The sequence below is a fragment of the Carassius carassius genome, chromosome 46 (assembly GCF_963082965.1).
Source record: "Carassius carassius chromosome 46, fCarCar2.1, whole genome shotgun sequence".
Taxonomy (NCBI): Eukaryota; Metazoa; Chordata; class Actinopteri; order Cypriniformes; family Cyprinidae; genus Carassius; species Carassius carassius.
The window spans coordinates 25,379,782-25,401,812 of NC_081800.1; the positions used below are offsets into that span (position 1 = coordinate 25,379,782).

The 22,031-nt window shown below is 37.1% G+C and overlaps 1 protein-coding gene across 1 annotated transcript; it reads right to left on the minus strand.

The window, feature by feature from the left end:
* Positions 1–9,222: 9,222 nt before the first annotated feature.
* LOC132129526 (transcription factor E2F1-like) lies at positions 9,223–21,686 on the minus strand. Its single transcript, XM_059541156.1, has 8 exons — positions 20,388–21,686; positions 19,859–19,961; positions 19,125–19,344; positions 18,897–19,049; positions 18,510–18,624; positions 18,239–18,434; positions 15,291–15,721; positions 9,223–9,325 (listed from the first exon to the last, which is right to left on the minus strand). The coding sequence occupies exons 1-7, from the start codon at positions 20,628–20,630 to the stop codon at positions 15,471–15,473; spliced, it is 1,281 nt and encodes a 426-aa protein (XP_059397139.1). The 5' UTR covers positions 20,631–21,686; the 3' UTR covers positions 9,223–9,325; positions 15,291–15,470.
* Positions 21,687–22,031: the final 345 nt, after the last annotated feature.

Below are 22,031 nucleotides of genomic sequence, written 5' to 3' on the forward strand. Positions count from 1 at the left end.
TAGTGATGATAATGTGATATAATGCTGATGTTATAGTGATGATAATGTGATATAATGCTGATGTTATAGTGATGATAATGTGATATAATGCTGATGTTATTGTGATGATAATGTGATATAATGCTGATGTTATAGTGATGATAATGTGATATAATGCTAATGTTATAGTGATGATAATGTGATATAATGCTGATGTTATAGTGATGATAATGTGATATAATGCTGATGTTATAGTGATGATAATGTGATATAATGCTGATGTTATTGTGATGATAATGGGATATAATGCTGATGTTATTGTGATGATAATGTGATATAATGCTGATGTTATAGTGATGATAATGTGATATAATGCTGATGTTATAGTGATGATAATGTGATATAATACTGATGTTATAGTGGTGATAATGTGATATAATGCTGATGTTATTGTGATGATAATATAATATAATGCTGATGTTATAGTGATCATAATGTGATATAATGCTGATGTTATAGTGATGATAATGTGATATAATGCTGATGTTATAGTGATGATAATGTGATATAATGCTGATGTTATAGTGATGATAATGTGATATAATGCTGATGTTATAGTGATGATAATGTGATATAATACTGATGTTATAGTGGTGATAATGTGATATAATGCTGATGTTATTGTGATGATAATGTGATATAATGCTGATGTTATAGTGATGATAATGTGATATAATGCTGATGTTATAGTGATGATAATGTGATATAATGCTGATGTTATAGTGATGATAATGTGATATAATGCTGATGTTATAGTGATGATAATGTGATATAATGCTGATGTTATAGTGATGATAATGTGATATAATGCTGATGTTATTGTGATGATAATGTGATATAATGCTGATGTTATAGTGATGATAATGTGATATAATGCTGATGTTATAGTGATGATAATGTGATATAATGCTGATGTTATAGTGATGATAATGTGATATAATGCTGATGTTATAGTGATGATAATGTGATATAATGCTGATGTTATAGTGATGATAATGTGATATAATGCTGATGTTATAGTGATGATAATGTGATATAATGCTGATGTTATAGTGATGATAATGTGATATAATGCTGATGTTATAGTGATGATAATGTGATACAATGCTGTTGTTATTGTGATGATAATGTGATATAATGCTGATGTTATAGTGATGATAATGTGATATAATGCTGATGTTATTGTGATGATAATGTGATATAATGCTGATGTTATAGTGATGATAATGTGATATAATGCTGATGTTATAGTGATGATAATGTGATATAATACTGATGTTATAGTGGTGATAATGTGATATAATGCTGATGTTATTGTGATGATAATGTGATATAATGCTGATGTTATAGTGATGATAATGTGATATAATGCTGATGTTATAGTGATGATAATGTGATATAATACTGATGTTATAGTGATGATAATGTGATATAATACTGATGTTATAGTGGTGATAATGTGATATAATGCTGATGTTATTGTGGTGATAAGTTGATATAATGCTGATGTTATTGTGATGATAATATAATATAATGCTGATGTTATAGTGATCATAATGTGATGATAAAGGTGATTTTATGGCAATAGTGGTGATAATGTGATGATGACAATGGTCATGTTATGGTGATGGTCATATGATGATGAAATAATGCTGAATGCATGCCCATTGTGATTATGTGATAATGGTCTTTTTTAGGTGATTGGTAATAATGTGAGGAAGATGGTGGTTACGATGGTAGTGATATGATGGTGATGTTATTATTAAAAGTGATGATAATGTGATGTTATGGTGATGTGACATGAAGTTGACAATGATGGATGAGGATGTCATGGTGGTAATTGTGGTGATGAAGGTGAAGGTGTTGATGATGAAGCAGCTTGTGAATGTCACACTAGGACAAAGCATGTTTGTGCCAAAAGCAGGGGGCATAAAGGTAACCTTCCTCTGCTTTACACCCGACTGCAGCCACATCCAGAGAGAGAGAGAGAGAGAGAGAGCGAAAAAGAGATTCAGTCTCACCTCTGCAGGATGTTAGCGTCTAGTGACTCTAGGTCAGAGGTTAGATGTTTCACAGGATGAATGTTTATCTCATACATGATTTATCAGCAAATGTAAGCACAAACTGTACATTAACAGATGGTGTCATAGAAGGAGGGTTAACCAATTCCAGGGTAAGGCTAAAAGTAGCCTTATATTAGTGTAATCTATCAAATACACACATCATGCCGCCTTTTAGACAAGTACCCAATATAAAATAATAATAAAATAATTTTACTACAACTGAATGTATTTAATGCAATCACAATGCTTTTAGCTCCAAGGTTATTGAAACAGTGAATAAATTACAGGAAGCAGCAAAGAACATTTACATGATAATATATTATTGATTTGCATAATCCCTGACTTCAGTCTAGCAAGAGTTTAAGCACTCTCAAAAAAACTGCCGTTATAATCAATGAAGCTGTCTAAATACTGTACAAATCTCTTACTTACATCGTACGTACATCTGCACTTTGTTGTTTAAGATGAGAGAATTTGCGAGAGCAGAATAAACAAAACTTTAAGCGATGACTCATCTGAAGGCCTCTGATTGGCTATTGCATTCATTAACTCACCAGAATCGCGTGTGATTCGTTAAAATACTCAACACTCTAAAACGCTTAAATATTTCTGCCTGATAGCGATCGTTCATCACAGAGATGTCTAAATGATGTCTGCATTTGCATCTGCAAGACGTAATCTTTAAAGTGTTTGCTCATCTGCAATACATCTATAGATCGTTTCCTATCAGATGTCAAATAGACGTTTAGAAGACATCTTAAAATAGGTCTATCAGAGCCTCCTGGTTACCATCCGTCTATATTAAACTCCTTCATTCTGTTCGGCAGAGGTTAAAACAGCACAGGACCGTCATGGGATTCCCAGAGTCCTCAACTGCAAATTAAAAACTAAAGGAAAATTGTAATTATATATTAGGTCGGCACAGAGAATTTAACATTGTGAGGTTTATTAATCTTCCAGATCAGTTATAATGAGGGAAATTATTGCATCTGTGGGTTAATCATTCGCTGATTAAATCAAGATTTGGAGAAATGTAGCATTGCATCAGTGTCCCAGCAATGGATGCTCTGCAGTGAATGGGTGCCGTCAGAATGAGAGTCCGAACAGCTGATAAATACATCACAATAATCCACAACACTCCAGTCCATCAGTAAATGTCTTGTGAAGCATTAAGATGTTTTTAACTTCAGACTGTTGCTTCCAGCTAAAATAAAGGAGAATGAAAATGTTTCTTTTTTGAGACCTCAGAAGCCCAAATTCAGACCCAGAACAATAAAACCCACATAAGAGGTGCGAGTTCAAAGGCTGAATCTATATATTACCAAACTGCAGGGAGAGGAAGAGTAGATATAGGCTAAGTCATGATCTGCAAGATTAACCACAAACTGATGTGATCCGACCACCTCAGAGAAAACCAGTGTTGAGCTGTCTATATGACGTCTGCATTTGCATCTGCAAGACGTAATCTTTAAAGTGTTTGCTCATCTGCAATACATCTATCGTTTCCTATCAGATGTCAAATAGACGTTTAGAAGACATCTTAAAATAGGTCTATCAGAGCCTCCTGGTTACCATCCGTCTATATTAAACTCCTTCATTCTGTTCTGTAGAGGTTAAAACAGCACAGGACCCCCAACTTCAAAAAATTAAAAACTAAAGGAAAATACAAATTATCTATTATGTCGGCACAGAGAATTTAGCATTGTGAGGTTTATTAATCTTCCAGATCAGTTATAATGAGGGCAATTATTGCATCTGTGGGTTAATCATTCGTTGATTAAATCAAGATTTGGAGAAATGTAGTATTGCATCAGTGTCCCAGCAATGGATGCTCTGCAGTGAATGGGTGCCGTCAGAATGAGAGTCCAAACAGCTGATAAATACATCCAGTGCTTTAAGTGGGCCGGTACGCACCGGTACTCAGTACCGTCACTTCCAAATATAGCTCTTGAGCGTACCGCCACCTCTCCGTGCGCCCAGAACATGCTTTAAGCGTACCGGTACGCTCATTTGGACATCTGTTTTAATAGAGGTTTTAATCTTTTGCCTGCGCTGAAAAATGCAAGCTTCCTAATTTGTCCCACCGAGAGCAGAGACTACATTACCCATACATCCTTGACTTTTACAAGTGAAAAGCGCACGCTCCGCTTTTGCCGCTGTCAGAAACGCTCGGCACGGTAAAAACTCAAATACAGTGAACAACACTTCATATGCTCTCCTGGCTTCAGACTCTGAGTGCTAAAACAGGTCAGACGCAAGCTAATGAAGTAATGCAGTAGCTCTTTCAGGTAGGGTGACCAGACGTCCCGAAAAATTCGGGAGAGTCCCAAAAAATTCGGGAGAGTCCCGAAATCTATAGGCCTACTGTTGTCCCGAATCCCGAATCTGGCCCTAATTGTCCCGAAGATTATACTAAAGCAAAATCTTGAGTAGTTATTGTCTGATAAACATTAAAAACTGTCGTCCTGCAACCAGCCCCCGCCGGCTGCTCACTGGCTGCAGCATCTTTTTTCTAAGTTCTAAAATAATACCGTAGTCCGTAGGCGGCGAGGCACGAATTTAGATATTCATTTATCTAATCAATCTATATGCACAAAGACAATACGCCCTTTTTGTCCCCTTTTTGTTTTAAAGCTTGAGGAAGAGAGTGCAAGTTGCTGTAGCTGCTAGGAGGACAGCGTTACAGAAAGGTCTGATTTACGCACTGTTACAACAGTCATTCTTTTTTTTCTTTTCTTTTTACAATGAAATTTGAGTTCATGGTTTTAATGTTGTTGTTTCTTGTGGCAGACTAAAGAGTAATGATCTTTGAATAAAAATGTGTTTAGTTAAGGTTTGAAATTCATTATCTTTTATTATAGGCTACGATGTCTAATATCATAAGCCCCCCATCCCGTCACCCAAGACCGCAGACACCCCCCTTACACCCCCCCCCCCATCCTGAATTTAAGCCTTTAAATTAATCTCATCTGGTCACCCTATTCTAAGGGTATTTTTTCAAAATACTTTTGCATATTTTATTTATGTTCAGTAGCTCTTTCTAGCTCAAGCAAATCCACAAACTAATAAAAGGATTTATTATTTTTTATAAGGTCGTCTGTTTACTGCTGTATATAAAACCCCTTCAATATAACTGTTGTTACCTCAGGGGATGAGGGGAGTCATCAAAAAAAAAAATTATATATATATATATATATATATATATATAGGCTATAATAGAGTACCGGCACCTCTTTTGGGCCACTTAAAGCACTGAATACATCACAATAATCCACAACACTCCAGTCCATCAGTCAAGTCAAGTCAAGTCACCTTTATTTATATAGCGCTTTAAACAAAATACATTGCGTCAAAGCAACTGAACAACATTCATTAGGAAAACAGTGTCAATAATGCAAAATGAGAGTTAAAGGCAGTTAATCATTGAATTCAGTTATGTCATCTCTGTTCAGTTTAAATAGTGTCTGTGCAATCATTTGCAATCATGTCAATGATATCGCTGTAGATGAAGTGACCCCAACTAAGCAAGCCAGAGGCGACAGCGGCAAGGAGCTGAAACTCCATCGGTGACAGAATGGAGAAAAAAACCTTGGGAGAAACCAGGCTCAGTTGGGGGGCCAGTTTACCTCTGACCTGACGAAACCAGTAGTTCAATTCCAGGCTGCAGCAAAGTCAGATTGTGCAGAAGAATCATCTGTTTCCTGTGGTCTTGTCCTGGTGCTCCTCTGAGACAAGGTCTTTACAGGGGATCTTTATCTGGGGCTCTAGTTGTCCTGGTCTCCGCTGTCTTTCAGGGCAGTAGAGGTCCTTTCTAGGTGCTGATCCACCATCTGGTCTGGATACGTACTGGATCTGGTGGCTACGGTGACCTCGGAATAAGAGAGAAACAGACAAATATTAGCGTAGATGCCATTCTTCTAATGATGTAAATACATGCAAGTACATAGGGTGTTATGTGAAGTGTTGCCGGTTCTGGTTTACCTAATTAATGCAGTCTATAAATACTTTAATGGATTTGGATATTAAAAACATATTAGTATGTTATGTGTATGCCAGGTTAAAGAGATGGGTCTTTAATCTAGATTTAAACTGCAAGAGTGTGTCTGCCTCCCAAACAATGTTAGGTAGGTTATTCCAGAGTTTAGACGCCAAATAGGAAAAGGATCTGCCGCCTGCAGTTGATTTTGATATTCTAGGTATTATCAAATTGCATTGAGTTTTGAGAACGTAGCAGACGTAGAGGATTATAATGTAAAAGGAGCTCATTCAAATACTGAGGTGCTAAACCATTCAGGGCTTTATAAGTAATAAGCAATATTTTAAAATCTATACAATGCTTGATAGGGAGACAGTGCAGTGTTGACAGGACCGGGCTAATATGGTCATACTTCCTGGTTCTAGTAAGAACTCTTGCTGCTGCATTTTGGACAAGCTGTAGTTTGTTTACTAAGCGTGCAGAACAACCACCCAATAAAGCATTACAATAATCTAACCTTGAGATCATAAATGCATGGATTAACATTTCTGCATTTGACATTGAGAGCATAGGCCGTTATTTAGATATATTTTTGAGATGGAAAAATGCAGTTTTACCAATGCTAGAAACGTGGCTTTCAAAGGAAAGATTGCGATCAAATAGCACACCTAGGTTCCTAACTGATGACGAAGAATTGACAGAGCAACCATCAAATCTTAGACAGTGTTCTAGGTTATTACATGCAGAGTTTTTAGGTCCTATAATTAACACCTCTGTTTTTTCAGAATTTAGCAGTAAGAAATTACTCGTCATCCAGTTTTTTATATCGACTATGCATTCCATTAGTTTTTCAAATTGGTGTGTTTCACTGGGCCACGAAGAAATAGATCTGAGTATCATCAGCATAACAGTGAAAGCTAACACCATGTTTTCTGATGATATCTCCCAAGGATAACATATAAAGCGTGAAGAGTAGTGGCCCTAGTACTGAGCCTTGAGGTACTCCATACTGCACTTGTGATCGATATGATACATCTTCATTCACTGCTACGAACTGATGGCGGTCATATAAGTACGATTTAAACCATGCTAATGCACTTCCATTAATGCCAGTAAAGTGTTCAAGTCTATGCAAAAGAATGTTGTGGTCAATTGTATCAAACGCAGCACTAAGATCCAATAAAACTAATAGAGAGATACACCCACGATCAGATGATAAGAGCAGGTCATTTGTAACTCTAAGGAGAGCAGTCTCAGTACTATGATACGGTCTAAATCCTGACTGGAAATCCTCACATATACCATTTTTCTCTAAGAAGGAATATAATTGTGAGGATACCACCTATAGTGCACTGTCTGATGCCATACTGTAGTTGATGGCTGAATGGTTACAATTTTATCTCTAATAGTATCGATTTTAGAAGTAAAGTAGTTCATAAAGTCATTACTGCTTGGATTTTGGGAAATGTCAACACTTGTTGAGGCTTTATTTTTCGTTAATTTAGCCACTGTATTGAATAAATACCTGGGGTTATGTTTGTTTTCTTCTAAAAGAGAAGTAATCGGATCTAGCAGTTTTGAATCCTTTTCTGTAGGATAGGTTACTGTCCCGCCAAGCAATACATTTTACATTTACATTACATTTACATTTATTCATTTAGCTGACGCTTTTATCCAAAGCGACTTACAATTGCTATATATGTCAGAGGTCGCACGCCTCTGGAGCAACTAGGGGTTAAGTGTCTTGCTCAGGGACACACTGGCGGTTCACAGTGGATTCGAACCCGGGTCTCCCACACCACAGGCATGCGTCTTATCCACTGCGCTAACACCACCCCAGATACGAAATACCTCTAGTTTTGTTTTCCTCCAGCTGCGCTCCATTTTTCGGGCTGCTCTCTTTAGGGTGCGAGTATGCTCATTATACCATGGTGTCAAACTGTTTTCCTTTCCAAACCTTCCTTAAGCGTAAAGGAGCAACTTTATTTAAAATGCTAGAAAAGAGAGAGTCCATAGTTTCTGTTACATCATCAAGTTGTTCTGATAACTTTTTCATTATCAACATGTATATTAAAATCACCAACTATTAAAATTTTATCTGCAGCCAGAACTAACTCGGATGTAAAATCAGCAAACTCTTTAATAAAGTCTGTATGGTGCCCTGGTGGCCTGTATACAGTAGCCAGTACAAACATAACAGGGGATTTATCATTAACATTTGTTTCTCTGGATAATGCTATATGAAGCACCATTACTTCAAATGAGTTATACTTGAAGCCTGCCCTCTGAGAAATCCTGAAAACGTTGTTATAAACTGAAGCAACACCTCCCCCTTTGTCTTTTAGACGTGGCTCATGTTTATAACAGTAATCTTCGGGGGTGGACTCATTTAAAATAATGTAATCATCAGGTTTTAGCCAGGTTTCTGTCAAACAGAGGACATCTATATTATGATCAGTGATCATATTATTTACAAAAAGTGTTTTTGTAAGGGATCTGATATTCAATAAGCCAAGCTTTATCATTTGTTTATCCGTATTGCATCTGTTTTTTATTTGTTGAACCTCAATTAAATTGTTAATCTTAACTTGGTTAGGACGTTTTTTGTATTTTCTAGTTTGGGGAACAGACAGTCTCTATAGTGTGATATCTAGGTGAAAGAATCCTAATATTTTATGTATATATATATATATATAATCACTTTAAAAACAGAGAGTGATAGTAAGATAAAGATTCTAGCGAAAAGAAAAAAAAGATTTACGATCAGCTACAGAAAGGCCAATAAGCAGGAATCAGAGAAAACACTGTCCAACAGCGACACCCGCAGTCCTCACAAGACATTTACATCAGTAAATGTCTTGTAAAGCATTAAGATGTTTTTAACTTCAGACTGTTGCTTCCAGCTAAAATAGGAGTTCATAATCCATAAAAACAGTTAAACAAATATGTGGCTGGATTTTAAAGTGAGAGGCAACAGGAGATGCACTTTTATCACTAGAAAGCGAATTATAGAGAATTATGGAATATTTTTTAGCTGGATGCAAAGATTTGATATTAAAAAACATCTTAATGATGGATTCATTTCTTACAAAAATTATCTTGGCTTCTGGTGGATTATTGTGATGTTTTTATCCGCGGTTTGGGCTCTCATTCTGACGGCACCCATTCACTGCAGAGCATCCGTTTATGAGACACTGATGCAATGCTACATTTCTCCAAATCTGATGAAGAAACAAACTCGAATCACCTGAGGGTGAGGACATTTTCAGCAAATATTCGGAGCGGGTTCGCGAATCATTTGAGTCATTATAAATCTCGGAAGTGCCATGATTTTTTTTTAATAAAACTCAGATTGGATTCATCTGAAAGAAGAAAGTCATATACACCAAGGTTGCCTTAAGGGTGAATGAATCACAGGCTAATTTTAATTGTTGGATGAACGAACCCTTTAACTTGTATTTTTGGGTGAACTATCCCTTTAAGGAAAAGAATTTTAATTCACCGTAAATGTATTTTGTAAAAAGAAAGTCAGTCTTACTAGGAAATGGGTCTTCTAACGACAGAGACAAAGTCACAATTCCAAGTGCACATATATATATAGATATAAATAAAAAGCTTACAGTCAAACATTTTTTTAAGAAAGAGATCAGACTCTTTATTATTATTATTATTATTGTAGAAAAAATAAACATGACAAACATGATAATCTTAAAATATGCAATTGTGGCTTCATACTCTTCACGCACATCATCTCCTTATGATTTTTCTGTTAAGCCAGCATGAACCATCTGTAACAATATACAAAAAAAGGTTTCCTTAAAATTGTATATCAAACCCATACAACTCCCTTTTGCTAAATACAAAACATAATGTAATGCTTAATGATAATATCATAATAAAGTGTCTAAAGTAGTTAACTGCAACTCATGTGCCATACGAATTGTCTCTGGCCATACTCCGAGAATTGTGGCAGCACAAAATCACTTTGAATGATGAAGAGAGTTTGAGTTTACTGAAAAGTGTTATTTTCAAATTAATTCAAGGAAAACTGCAATCAAATCCGACATGAAATCCACAACATGAAAACTAAATTCATGCTTAATGGAATCACAAAAATTGGTAATGAGAAACACAAGAACAATTTACTTATATTGCCATTTATATTGGAGCAGTTTTGCAGTGGTTTGATTTGACATTATGACGTGTTACATACTGTATAATAAATGAGGTAACGTTAAAAACACTTCTGGCATTTCCCTTCAGTTTCAGATTTCATCTGTTATAATGTTTCGGATCGTTTTAGCACGCACAACATATAGCTATCGTCATAAAGTGATATTATTTTATAAAACACCTATCGTAATATAAATAAAACACTTAATTTTGGTGTTTTCCTTGTTGAGACCAATTTCCCCATCTGCTCCAGAGCATGGCGAGTGAAAGAAAATATCTCTGAGAAATAGTTTAGGAGTGTAACGTTACAGCAGATACGTTAGGTATCACTATAAATAACATGATGTTATAAAACACATTTTAAATTAGGAAACGTTTAAAACTTACTTCTGGTGTTTCCCAGTGACCTCCGCATCTGCGCACTGCAGAGCAATTCAAGTTAAGTTAGGCTTGTTCAGGTGTGCGACTGTGCGCAGCAAATAAATATCGTCATATAGAAATATTATCTTATAAAATACATATCGTAAATGAGGTAAAACACTTAACTGTTACTACTTAACTGTCTGTGTTTTCCCTGTTAAAACCAACTTCCCTGTCTACTTCGCATCACTCGTGAAAGGAAATATCGCTCTGAGAAAAGGTTTAGGAGTGTACACCGCATAAATATCACCTTAAATCAATGTGATGCTATAAAATACATATTTTAAATTAGATTAAAAAAAACACTTTCGGATTTTCCCTTTTGAAAAAAAGTCCTCGTCTGTTTCGCTTCGCAAGTGAAATGTCTCTGAGAAACGTTTAGGCGCATACAGCACATGTAGCATTGCATCAGTGTCCCAGCAATGGATGCTCTGCAGTGAATAGGTGCCATCAGAATGAGAGTCCAAACAGCTGATAAATACATCACAATAATACATCACTTTATAAAACAGTTAAACAAATATGTGGCTGGATTTTAAAGTGAGAGGCAACAGGAGATGCACTTTTATCACTAGAAAGCGAATCAGAGAATTATGGAATATTTTTTAGCTGGATGCAAAGATTTAATGTTAAAAACATCTAAATGATGGATCGCGAATCATTTGAGTCAGATCGGGAGATCGGAGCGGGTTTGCGAATCATTTGAGTCAGTTTGAGGATCGCGAAATCATTTGAGTCAGTTCGGGAGCTCGGAGCGTGAATCATTTGAATCAGTTCGGGAGTTCGGAGCGGGTTCGCGAATCATTTGACTTGAGTCAGTTTGGGAGCTCGGAGCGTGAATCATTTGAATCAGTTCGGGAGTTCGGAGCGGGTTCTCGAATCATTTGATTCAGTTCGGCAGTTCGGAGCAGGTTCGCGAATCATTTGATTCAGTTCGGCAGTTCGGAGCGGGTTCGCGAATCAATTGATTCAGTTCGGCAGTTCGGAGCAAGTTCGCGGATCATTTGATTCAGTTTGGCAGTTCGGAGCAAGTTCGCGGATCATTTGATTCAGTTCGGCAGTTCGGAGCGGGTTCGCGAATCATTTGATTCAGTTCGGCAGTTCGGAACAAGTTCGCGGATCATTTGATTCAGTTCGGCAGTTCGGAGCGGGTTCGCGAATCATTTGATTCAGTTCGGCAGTTCGGAGCGGGTTCGCGAATCATTTGATTCAGTTCGGCAGTTCGGAACAAGTTCGCGGATCATTTGATTCAGTTCGGCAGTTCGGAGCGGGTTCGCGAATCATTTGATTCAGTTCGGCAGTTCGGAGCGGGTTTGCGAATCATTTGATTCAGTTCGGCAGTTCGGAGCAAGTTCGCGGATCATTTGATTCAGTTCGGCAGTTCGGAGCGGGTTCGCGAATCATTTGATTCAGTTCGGCAGTTCGGAGCGGGTTCGCAAATCATTTGATTCAGTTCGGCAGTTCGGAGCAAGTTCGCGGATCATTTGATTCAGTTCGGCAGTTCGGAACAAGTTCGCGGATCATTTGATTCAGTTCGGCAGTTCGGAGCGGGTTCGCGAATCATTTGATTCAGTTCGGCAGTTCGGAGCGGGTTCGCAAATCATTTGATTCAGTTCGGCAGTTCGGAACAAGTTCGCGGATCATTTGATTCAGTTCGGCAGTTCGGAGCGGGTTCGCGAATCATTTGATTCAGTTTGGCAGTTCGGAGCAAGTTCGCGGATCATTTGATTCAGTTTGGCAGTTCGGAGCAAGTTCGCGGATCATTTGATTCAGTTCGGCAGTTCGGAGCGGGTTCGCAAATCATTTGATTCAGTTCGGCAGTTCGGAGCAAGTTCGCGGATCATTTGATTCAGTTCGGAAGTTCGGAGCGGGTTCGCGAATCATTTGATTCAGTTCGGCAGTTCGGAACAAGTTCGCAGATCATTTGATTCAGTTTGGGAGTTCGGAACAAGTTCGCGGATCATTTGAGTCAGTTTGGGAGCTCGGAGCGTGAATCATTTCAGTCTTCACGGTGACATTTGAGTACTGAAAACTGCATTGTGTATACTGTACGTTTCCTACTATTTTGTAGAAATACTGTTCAGTAAGTTTAGTTTAGTTTAGTTAGCAAACTAAACTGAAAATTATCCTAAAACTAAAATGTATATTTACAGACTTAAAAAAACAATGTAATAAAAATTACAAGCGCACAAAGTTACTAAACACAGAATATATATATATACATATATAAACTATAATAGTACAATGATATCAAAATAACCTGTTCCAAAAACGTCAGGTAGGTTAACCACATGCAAATACACCGAATTATTTAAACTAATAAATCTTGAAGATCTTATAACTCAATCAATAACAGCATCTTGTCAGAAGTCAATACAATCAATCACAAGCGATTTTATGAAGTCAAAAGGTTTATTTATGCTGACAGAACAATCTCTGACTGACAGGTGATAATCTAAAAATACTGAAATATCAAATCACAAATATCATCCCTTCCTCTGAAACAATGAATCAGTGCTCGTAAACAATCTTAAACCTCAAACCTTTAACTAAAAGCCATAACTCAAGTCAATTTAAACTGACTTTAGATCAAAATCTGATTTTATTTGCACTTAATTTTAAAAGTAAAGTACAGACACGTCCACCGTGCCTTTGGCCACTTTTTAAAGTGGTTTATAAAGTAAACATGAAAACCAATAACGCAAAAAAAAAAAAGCCCTTTTAAAAATATTGCTATTGTACAACCAGATAAAGATGAATAACACACACCAAAGCTCTTGATCCTGTCAGAAGAATTGTCTCAGACAACCCTCACATACACAATAAAACAAACTACCTAACAATTATCATACAAACATCACACACACATGCACATTTACAATAAACACAACTGTCTCGGTCCAAAAAGCCAAAAACACACATTCAACTAAATAAGACAAAACCCTGTCAAATCTACACACAGAAGGGCAATTTGCATTAAATTATATATTTTATTTAATAAAGAGCTTTTCAAACAGTGTCCTTAAACTTCAGAGCTCTTTATAATCAAACCTCCCTTATCAAATGCATTTAAATATCCCACTACAATGGCATCACATCATTATAATCCTTTCATGAGACTATATATACTCTGTCTTGTAGCTAAATCACACAGTTTAAACACCCAGAAGCTAGAAATACATCACAATTCAAACTCCGGTAGAGAAATATAGAAATACAAGACATTATTTCTATCCCTGGACTCATTAAAGAGAATCCTAGAAAGGGCTGAAGGAATAAACAAATCAAAAATACATAGTGCTTTTTTTAAATATCAAGATTAATATTTAAGATGAGGCTGGAAATTATATGAATATTTACAAACATGCACAGAAAAAAATGAAAAAAGACAAGTGAACTTTTTGGGGATATATATATATATATATATATATATATATATATATATATAAAATAACTGGGCATTTACTGTACCAGGATCAGATATTAATTATAATAAATACAGAACATCTCCTGTAACAGTGATTAAAAAAAAGCACAAAGCTACACACACACACACGCACACACAATGCTTTAAAAGACGCAGAGCTTCGTGAATGCGAGAGAATCGGTGACATGATGAACATTTGCATGGACCGTGTGTATATAACGGTGATCAGAAAATAATTACGACTGCAAGTTCATTTTCTGTAAATCCTCTTCTTCACCATACGAGCGACGATGGATTGATTATCGTGCAGCATGCATAACCAACCTATGCAACATAACCAGAGCCTAAATACATACGTCATCACTCACCTGAAATACTCTAGGATTCTCCTGAGAAATATAATCCAGAAAACCTGTCAGTTTATATTCAAACGATTTACGACATCCTCAAACCTTCACGGTGATTAGATTTACAATAAATTCGAATAAAAACAAAAAAAGAGATTTAAGAAAGTTCACCAAAAATGAATATTTGCTGAACATGTGCTCACCCTCAGGTCATCAGAGTTTGTTTCTTCATCAGATTTGGAGAAATGTAGCATTGCATCAGTGTCTCATCAACGGATGCTCTGCAGTGAATGGGTGCCGTCAGAATGAGAGTCCAAACAGCTGATAAATACATCATAATAATCCACAATTCTCCAGTCCATCAGTAAATGTCTTGTGAAGCATTAAGATGTTTTTAACTTCAGACTGTTGCTTCCAGCTAAAATAGGAGTTCATAATCCATAAAAACACTTCCTCAAGTGAAAAAATGGTCTGGTCTGAATCAGGAGGGAAATCTGCACAAATTTAAAACGGTTGAACAAATATGTGGCTGGATTTTAAAGTGAGAGGCAACAAGAGATGCACTTTTATCACTTGAGAAAGCGAATTATAGAGAATTATGTAATATTTTTTAGCTGGATGCAAAGATTTGATGTTAAAAACATCTTAATGATGGATTCGTTTCTTACAAAAATTATCACAAGAGATTAACTGATGGACTGGTGTGCTGTGGATTATTGTGATGTTTTTATCAGCGGTTTGGACTCTCATTCTGACGGCACCCATTCACTGCAGAGCATCCGTTTATGAGAAACTGATGCAATGCTACATTTCTCCAAATCTGTTGGAGAAACAAATCGAATCACCTGAGGGTGAGGACATTTTCAGCAAATATTAACTTCTAGTTAACGATTCCTTTAAAGGTGACTTGTTTCTATTAATAAATTAAATGGCGGTGCTCAGAGACCTCCGAGCGAATCTGAATTCAAAAGCGAAGTGGAATGGTTTCCTGTTCACACTGAGAAACCAATGCTCGGATCCGTCTGTCAGAACTCCAGAGGGCCGAGGTCGCTGAAGTCACAGTCGAACAGCTCGCTGACGCCCTCGTGATCCTCCAGGCCGAAGTGATAGTCCTGGTTGTGTGGCGGAGACAGACAGATGAAACCGTCCAGCGGGAGACCGATGGCATCCACCGCCCCGCCGCGCTCCAGGAGGAAGTCCGACGAGTCCAAAGGAGACAAATCAAAATCTGGCATCTCACAAATGCCAGAAAATGGGTCCGAGTCCAAAAATGACTCTGAAACACAGAAGGAAAAAAGACTTGATTCATTTTTTTCTACTTAAGAAATGGAAAATTCAAATCATGGGGGAAAGGTTAAAAGATGATTTATTACAAAGTGAAATTAAGCAAAAATTATTTTAAAAAGCACATTTTTATATTTTAATTAAAATTGCACAGCTGGTTTATTTATAATGTAATTAAAAAAAACTGTAAATGTTATTAAAGATACAAGTAAATCTTAGGCATAAATAAAGCGTTTGTGATTTATCTTGATAGCTGTAATATTTGCAATTCGCAGATGTAATAATAATTTTGCATAAATTTTCTAAATGTTAACTCCGAATGTACATGACAGATCTTGTCTTTTGGATTTAACATTTATGCTCAAGACAAAGATTTAATATTTATCACATTTATTATTATTTTTTTATTATATTAAATTATTTTGTATTATTTTTTAACCAAAATACCTGTAATATTTATATTTAGAATTTACATTAACATAAAATGCAAATCACTCATTTAATATTTGGATTACAATTTTTGGCTAAAGATTTTATTTTATCACATTCATATTTAATAATTCAAAAGAAAATATTTGGAAATTACATTAGAAAATATTTAAATTAAATGTTAAATCAATATTTGGACTTAATATTTATGCCCACAATTTACTATTAATAATAAATCATATTAGAAAATTACATTTAAAAGTAATTTCACATAAAATTTAATATGTAAAACACAAATACTGTATTAGGAAATAGCAGAACTATTTAAAACTTTTGTTTAATATTTATACTTATAGTTTTCAAATATTTTATTTTTATTTCTTTTTTAAATTTACGATTAACTTTTATATTTATAAATGTGCATTATATTTAATGCTACAATTTCTTTATAAGATTTACATTAAACACTGTTCCCTTTAAAGGGTTAGTTCGCCCAATTTGCAAAATTATGTCATTAATAACTCACCCTCATGTTGTTCCAAACCCGTGAGACCTCCGTTCATCTTCGGGACACAGTTTAAGATATTTTAGATTTAGTCCGAGAGCTCTCAGTCCCTCCATTGAAGCTGTGTGTACGGTCTACTGTCCATGTCCAGAAAGGTAAGAAAAACATCATCAAAGTAGTCCATGTGACATCAGAGGCTCAGTTAGAATATTTTGAAGCATCGAAAATACATTTTGGTCCAAAAATAGCAAAAACTACGACTTTATTCAGCTTTGTCTTCTCTTCCGTGTCTGTTGTGAGAGAGTTCAAAACAAAGCAGCTGGATATCCGGTTCACGAACGAATAATTCAGTTCACCAAATCGAACTGAATCGTTTTAAACAGTTCGCGTCTCCAATACGCATTAATCCACAAATGACTTAAGCTGTTAACTTTTTTAATGTGGCTGACACTCGCTCTGAGTTCAAACAAACCAATATCCCGGAGTAATGCTTTTACTCAAACAGTACACTGACTGAACTGCTGTGAAGAGAGAACTGATAATGATAATGACTCGTTCACGAGTCAAGAACCGTTTCTGTCAGACGTGTCCGATTCAAGAACCGAGGAGCTGATGATACTGCGCACGTGTGATTCAGCGTGAAGCAGACCGACACACAGAGCGTCTGAACCGAACTGATTCTTTTGGTGATTGATTCTGAACTGATTCTGGGCTAATGTTATGAGCGCGGGTAAACCGAAGGCTTGAATCAAGGGCAATCATCGCAAATGACGCCATTACGTCGAGCGCAAAAGAACCGGTGAACCGTTTTCTTCAACCGGTTTATTGAATCGAACTGTCAGAGAGAACTACTGGTGATCCGAAAACCGATGCAACCGGTTCTTGACTCGTGAACGAGTCGTTATCTTCAGTTCTCTCTTCACAGCAGTTCAGTCAGTGTACTGTTTGAGTAAATGCATTACTCCGGGATATTGGTTTGTTTTAACTCAGAGGGAGTGTCAGCCACATTAAAAAAGTTAACAGCTTAAGTCATTTGTGGATTAATGCGTATTGGAGACGCGAACCGTTTAAAACGATTCAGTTCGATTTGGTGAACTGAATGATTCGTTCGCGAACCGGATATCCAGACTGTTTTGATTTTAACTCTCTCTCACAACAGACACGGAAGAGAAGACAATGCTGAATAAAGTTGTCGTTTTTGCTATTTTTGGACCAAAATGTATTTTCGATGCTTCAAAATATTCTAACTGACCCTCTGATGTCACATGGACTACTTTGATGATGTTTGTACCTTTCTGGACATGGACAGTAGACCGTACACACAGCTTCAATGGAGGGACTGAGAGCTCTCGGACTAAATCTAAAATATCTTAAACTGTGTTCCCAAGATAAACGGAGGTCTTACGGGTTTGGAACGACATGAGGGTGAGTTATTAATGACATAATTATGATTTTTGGGTGAACTATCCCTTTAATATTCATAAATTCATATTTGGAAATACTTACTGAAATACAGTTAAACAGACCTAAAGTGAGTTTTAATTGAGTTAAATTAAGATGCAATCACGTGCTAACCTGAGTCAGCACCCAGAGGCAGAGGGGAGGAGCTAGGGAGAGTAGATGGCGTTGATGATGTCACTTCCTGCGAGACGAGATTGGACGATTTCTCCGGACTACAATCAGTGACGGGACTACAGACCCCAGAACTGTCCTCCGGACACAGAAACACGTCGATGGGGCCTCTAGAGCTCTTTAGTGAGATCTGGTAACCCTAAAACACAGACACCTCAACCGTCATAAATATACAAATACGGATAAATAACAATAAGTGTGTGTGTTTTCTCACCTCAGTGGGTTCAGACACCTGCATCTGCGTCTCCGGCGGAGCACGAATCACCATAATGATCTGATCCGCCGGGTTTACCGTGTTACGCAGGTCCTGACATCTGACGTACCCCAGCGTGACTTTCCGTTAAAGATCACAATAGCCACTAATTCAACATGTCAGTCATGCTCAGATCCTACTTTTCTGGTTTTAGAAATAATGTCAGCTCCAACCCACTCAAATCTACACCTAAACCGTAAAGAAAGAGTAAAAAACACAGCTAAAGGACATTGAGAAGAATACATTCTCTTCTATTCACATGTACACATTGAGATATATCGTAAGACATTTTGAGAAGCTCAGGCTCACACACACACACACACACACACACACTGAGATGAAGGATATTTCTTGTTGTGTGAGTCTTCTGTGAGGAGTTGTAGCTGTAAGCTGCATTTGTTAATGAGCTCGTCGAGTTTCTCCTCGGCCTCTGTCAGTTCGGAAACCTCCCTCTGTAGCGTCTGAAACCTGGCCACGGACGCCCCGTCGATACGGTTCCCCCTGAACACACCACAGATAAACATCTACACACTCCCAGTCATTTCTGAGTAAAGCTGACACATGTGACGAACGCACAGCCACTGAATGTTGTTCTTGGACTTCTTGGAGATCAGGTGGATGCCCTCCAGGACGTTGGTGATGTCGTAGATGCGCCGTTTCTGGACGTCCAGCACCTGAGAGGCCCAGTTCAGGTCGACAACGCCGTCCGGAGACTGAGCCAGGAGATCCAGGAAGCGTTTGGTGGTCAGATTCAGAGATGTGTCGTAGCGGGACTTCTCCGTAGCCACCTTCGACACTAAAATGAGTGGATTTCATGTGGAATTCATGCTTAAATTCAACAAGCACGCATTAAACTGATTAAACGTGACGCTAAAGGCATTTAGAATGTTACAAAAGCATTCCAAATAAATGCTGTTCTTTTGAACTTTAAATGTATCAAATCATCCAGAAGTATTTCCAAACAATTACTGATGATATTTGGAAATGTTTCTTGAGCAGCAAATCAGCATATTAGAATGATTTCTGAAGATCATGTGACTCTGAAGACTGGAGGAATGATGCTGAAAAAACACAGCTTCGCATCACAGAAATAAATTACACTGTAACACATATTTATGTAGACAAGAGTAAATTTACTTTTCATAATATTTCACAATTTTACAGTATTTTTGATCAAATAAAAACCGACTTGGTGAGCTTTAAAAATAAAATAAAAAATCTTACAGACACCAAACTTTTAAACACTATTCATTTTTGCCATTTGATTGATATTTCCAGTTTTTCCATACTATTTTAACAAACATTTGTACCTCTGGGAGGCGCGGGTGTGGCTGGAGGTTCTGGTCCATGTGAAGCAGGTCGGGATGTGCAAATGTACTGATGATCGCTGTCCAAATCCAACTTTCTCTTCACCTGAAATTAAAAAGCAAACAGAAAGCAGAGGTTATGACCTTGTAGAGCGATGAAAGAGCATGAATTCAGTTTAACACACCAATGCATGCATCATAAAACATTTACAATAACATAAAACATTTAATCGCAGTGTAATAAAAATAATGCATGCATCATAAAGCAATAATGCTGCTTCGACAAACATCTAATTGCATGCTGATAATCTATCAGTTATTGAGAAATCTGAGTTGTGACCTTAAGCATAAGTTTCTCAAGTACTGTGGTGATCATAAACCACTACTTAAGGATTTTGAACCTACAGGATTTGGGTTACAAGCTCACATCCACTAAGAACTATTAAGCCACACTGTGGAAAGGTGAATGGGTAAAGTTCACATGCATGGGATAAAACACATGCACTGGTGTCCGAAGAGGTTGAAATCGTACCGGAGGCCGTCCCAAAGTGGGTCTCCGGTGGTCAGGCAGGGTCGTAGTGGAAGTGGTGGTGTGATGAGGGGTGGCAAACAGCAAGATATCGCCGGTTCCATTGCTGGCCGAGGCGGTGCCAGGTGTGGAGATGATGACGATTTGATGATCTTCACTGAGATCGATGCTGCCACTGTTCAGGAGAGACTCAAAATCCACCAGCAGGTCCTCCGAGGTCTGGCCCGATATAAAACTCTCAGACATATCGGGCTAAAACTGCAGGGGTTACTCAGTCTCTGTTTTGTTTTTTTTTCAATCCTAATGGCTTTCAATGCATGGAAACCGACTGCCTTTCAATAAGCCATACGTGGGACGGAGTACAACTGGATAAGCCACGTTCTGACATTCAACAGCATGTTAAAAACAGGCCTTGAATGAAAGCAAGGGTGAGACTCCCAAACCACAACAAGGCCGGAATGTAGGTCAACTTCAGTTTACAGAACAAAAAAACAAAAACAAATTTAAATTAATAAAACTTAATAATGAGATCATGCATGCCGTTTAGAAACATAGCTATAGTTTACATGCATTATCAGTTTAGAGTTATTTTAAGGAAGTGCTTGGAAAACGTTTAAAAAGCATAACACACACACAGTGCGTCATAAATTAACATCATCATATACAAATAGCAATGCAATTTCAATCTCTAAAGTGCATGAAACATGAAACAATTCAATATTAATCCTCAAATTACTGACGATGTAAGTAAAAGATTTTGTTTTTACATAAGCACTGGTAAACAAATTAGAAGCGTTTAAATATACTGGTAAACAAAGTAAATATAATGATATAACCCGAGCTGGATGCGGAACAAAGACCAAGTACAGTTTCTGTTCGAATCTGACACTTTAATCCAAAATATCCTCCGCTTTTGTCCTTTTTGATGACTCCATCCAGGAAGTATTGTCATTGACTCCGAATAACATCCAGATTCTCGCTCATTTAACGCATAAATCCATCGAAGCAGGAGAAAGGCGCGGTCCGCTCCCGGAATCGCTTCTGTTGTTGTTGTGTTGTTGTTTTTTTTAGTTCCAGCTGATCGGAACCTGCTCAGAAGTTTACGCGCCAAATCTTTTTTGCCGCGAAACTGGCACGTGCCAGCGTGCCGCGCGCTGATTGGCTGATAACCCGCGTCCGTGGCGCTATGCGTCAGAGTTCCCAGGCCGCTGGTTGGCTGAAGCAGCTGTCACTCAAAGACGACACGTTTTCTTTCTTTTTGCGTTTTTTTTTTTTTTTTTTTTTGAAGATAAGAGTTGTTTGAACGTCGCACGTCTTTGGATTTATTTGATTTTTTTATTGAATAATGGATGTAGACTTTGTAGTGAAAATAACGTAGATCAGTTGGACATACCATTATTTGATAGAAATAAATAAAATAAAAAAACCTCTGTAAGCTTGTGTTTAATCGTCTAGAAAAGTTGTTTCTAATAACATCTTAATTATTTTGTTGACCTTTGGTGTCCATCATCTTTAATTTCATATAAAAATAAAATTATCGCTGTCTATGCAAAAATTATATCTATACATCCTGTTATTATGACACAATTTAGACGTATTACATCTATATTAATCTATTCTGTATTTTATTTCATTACAGGGTTATTA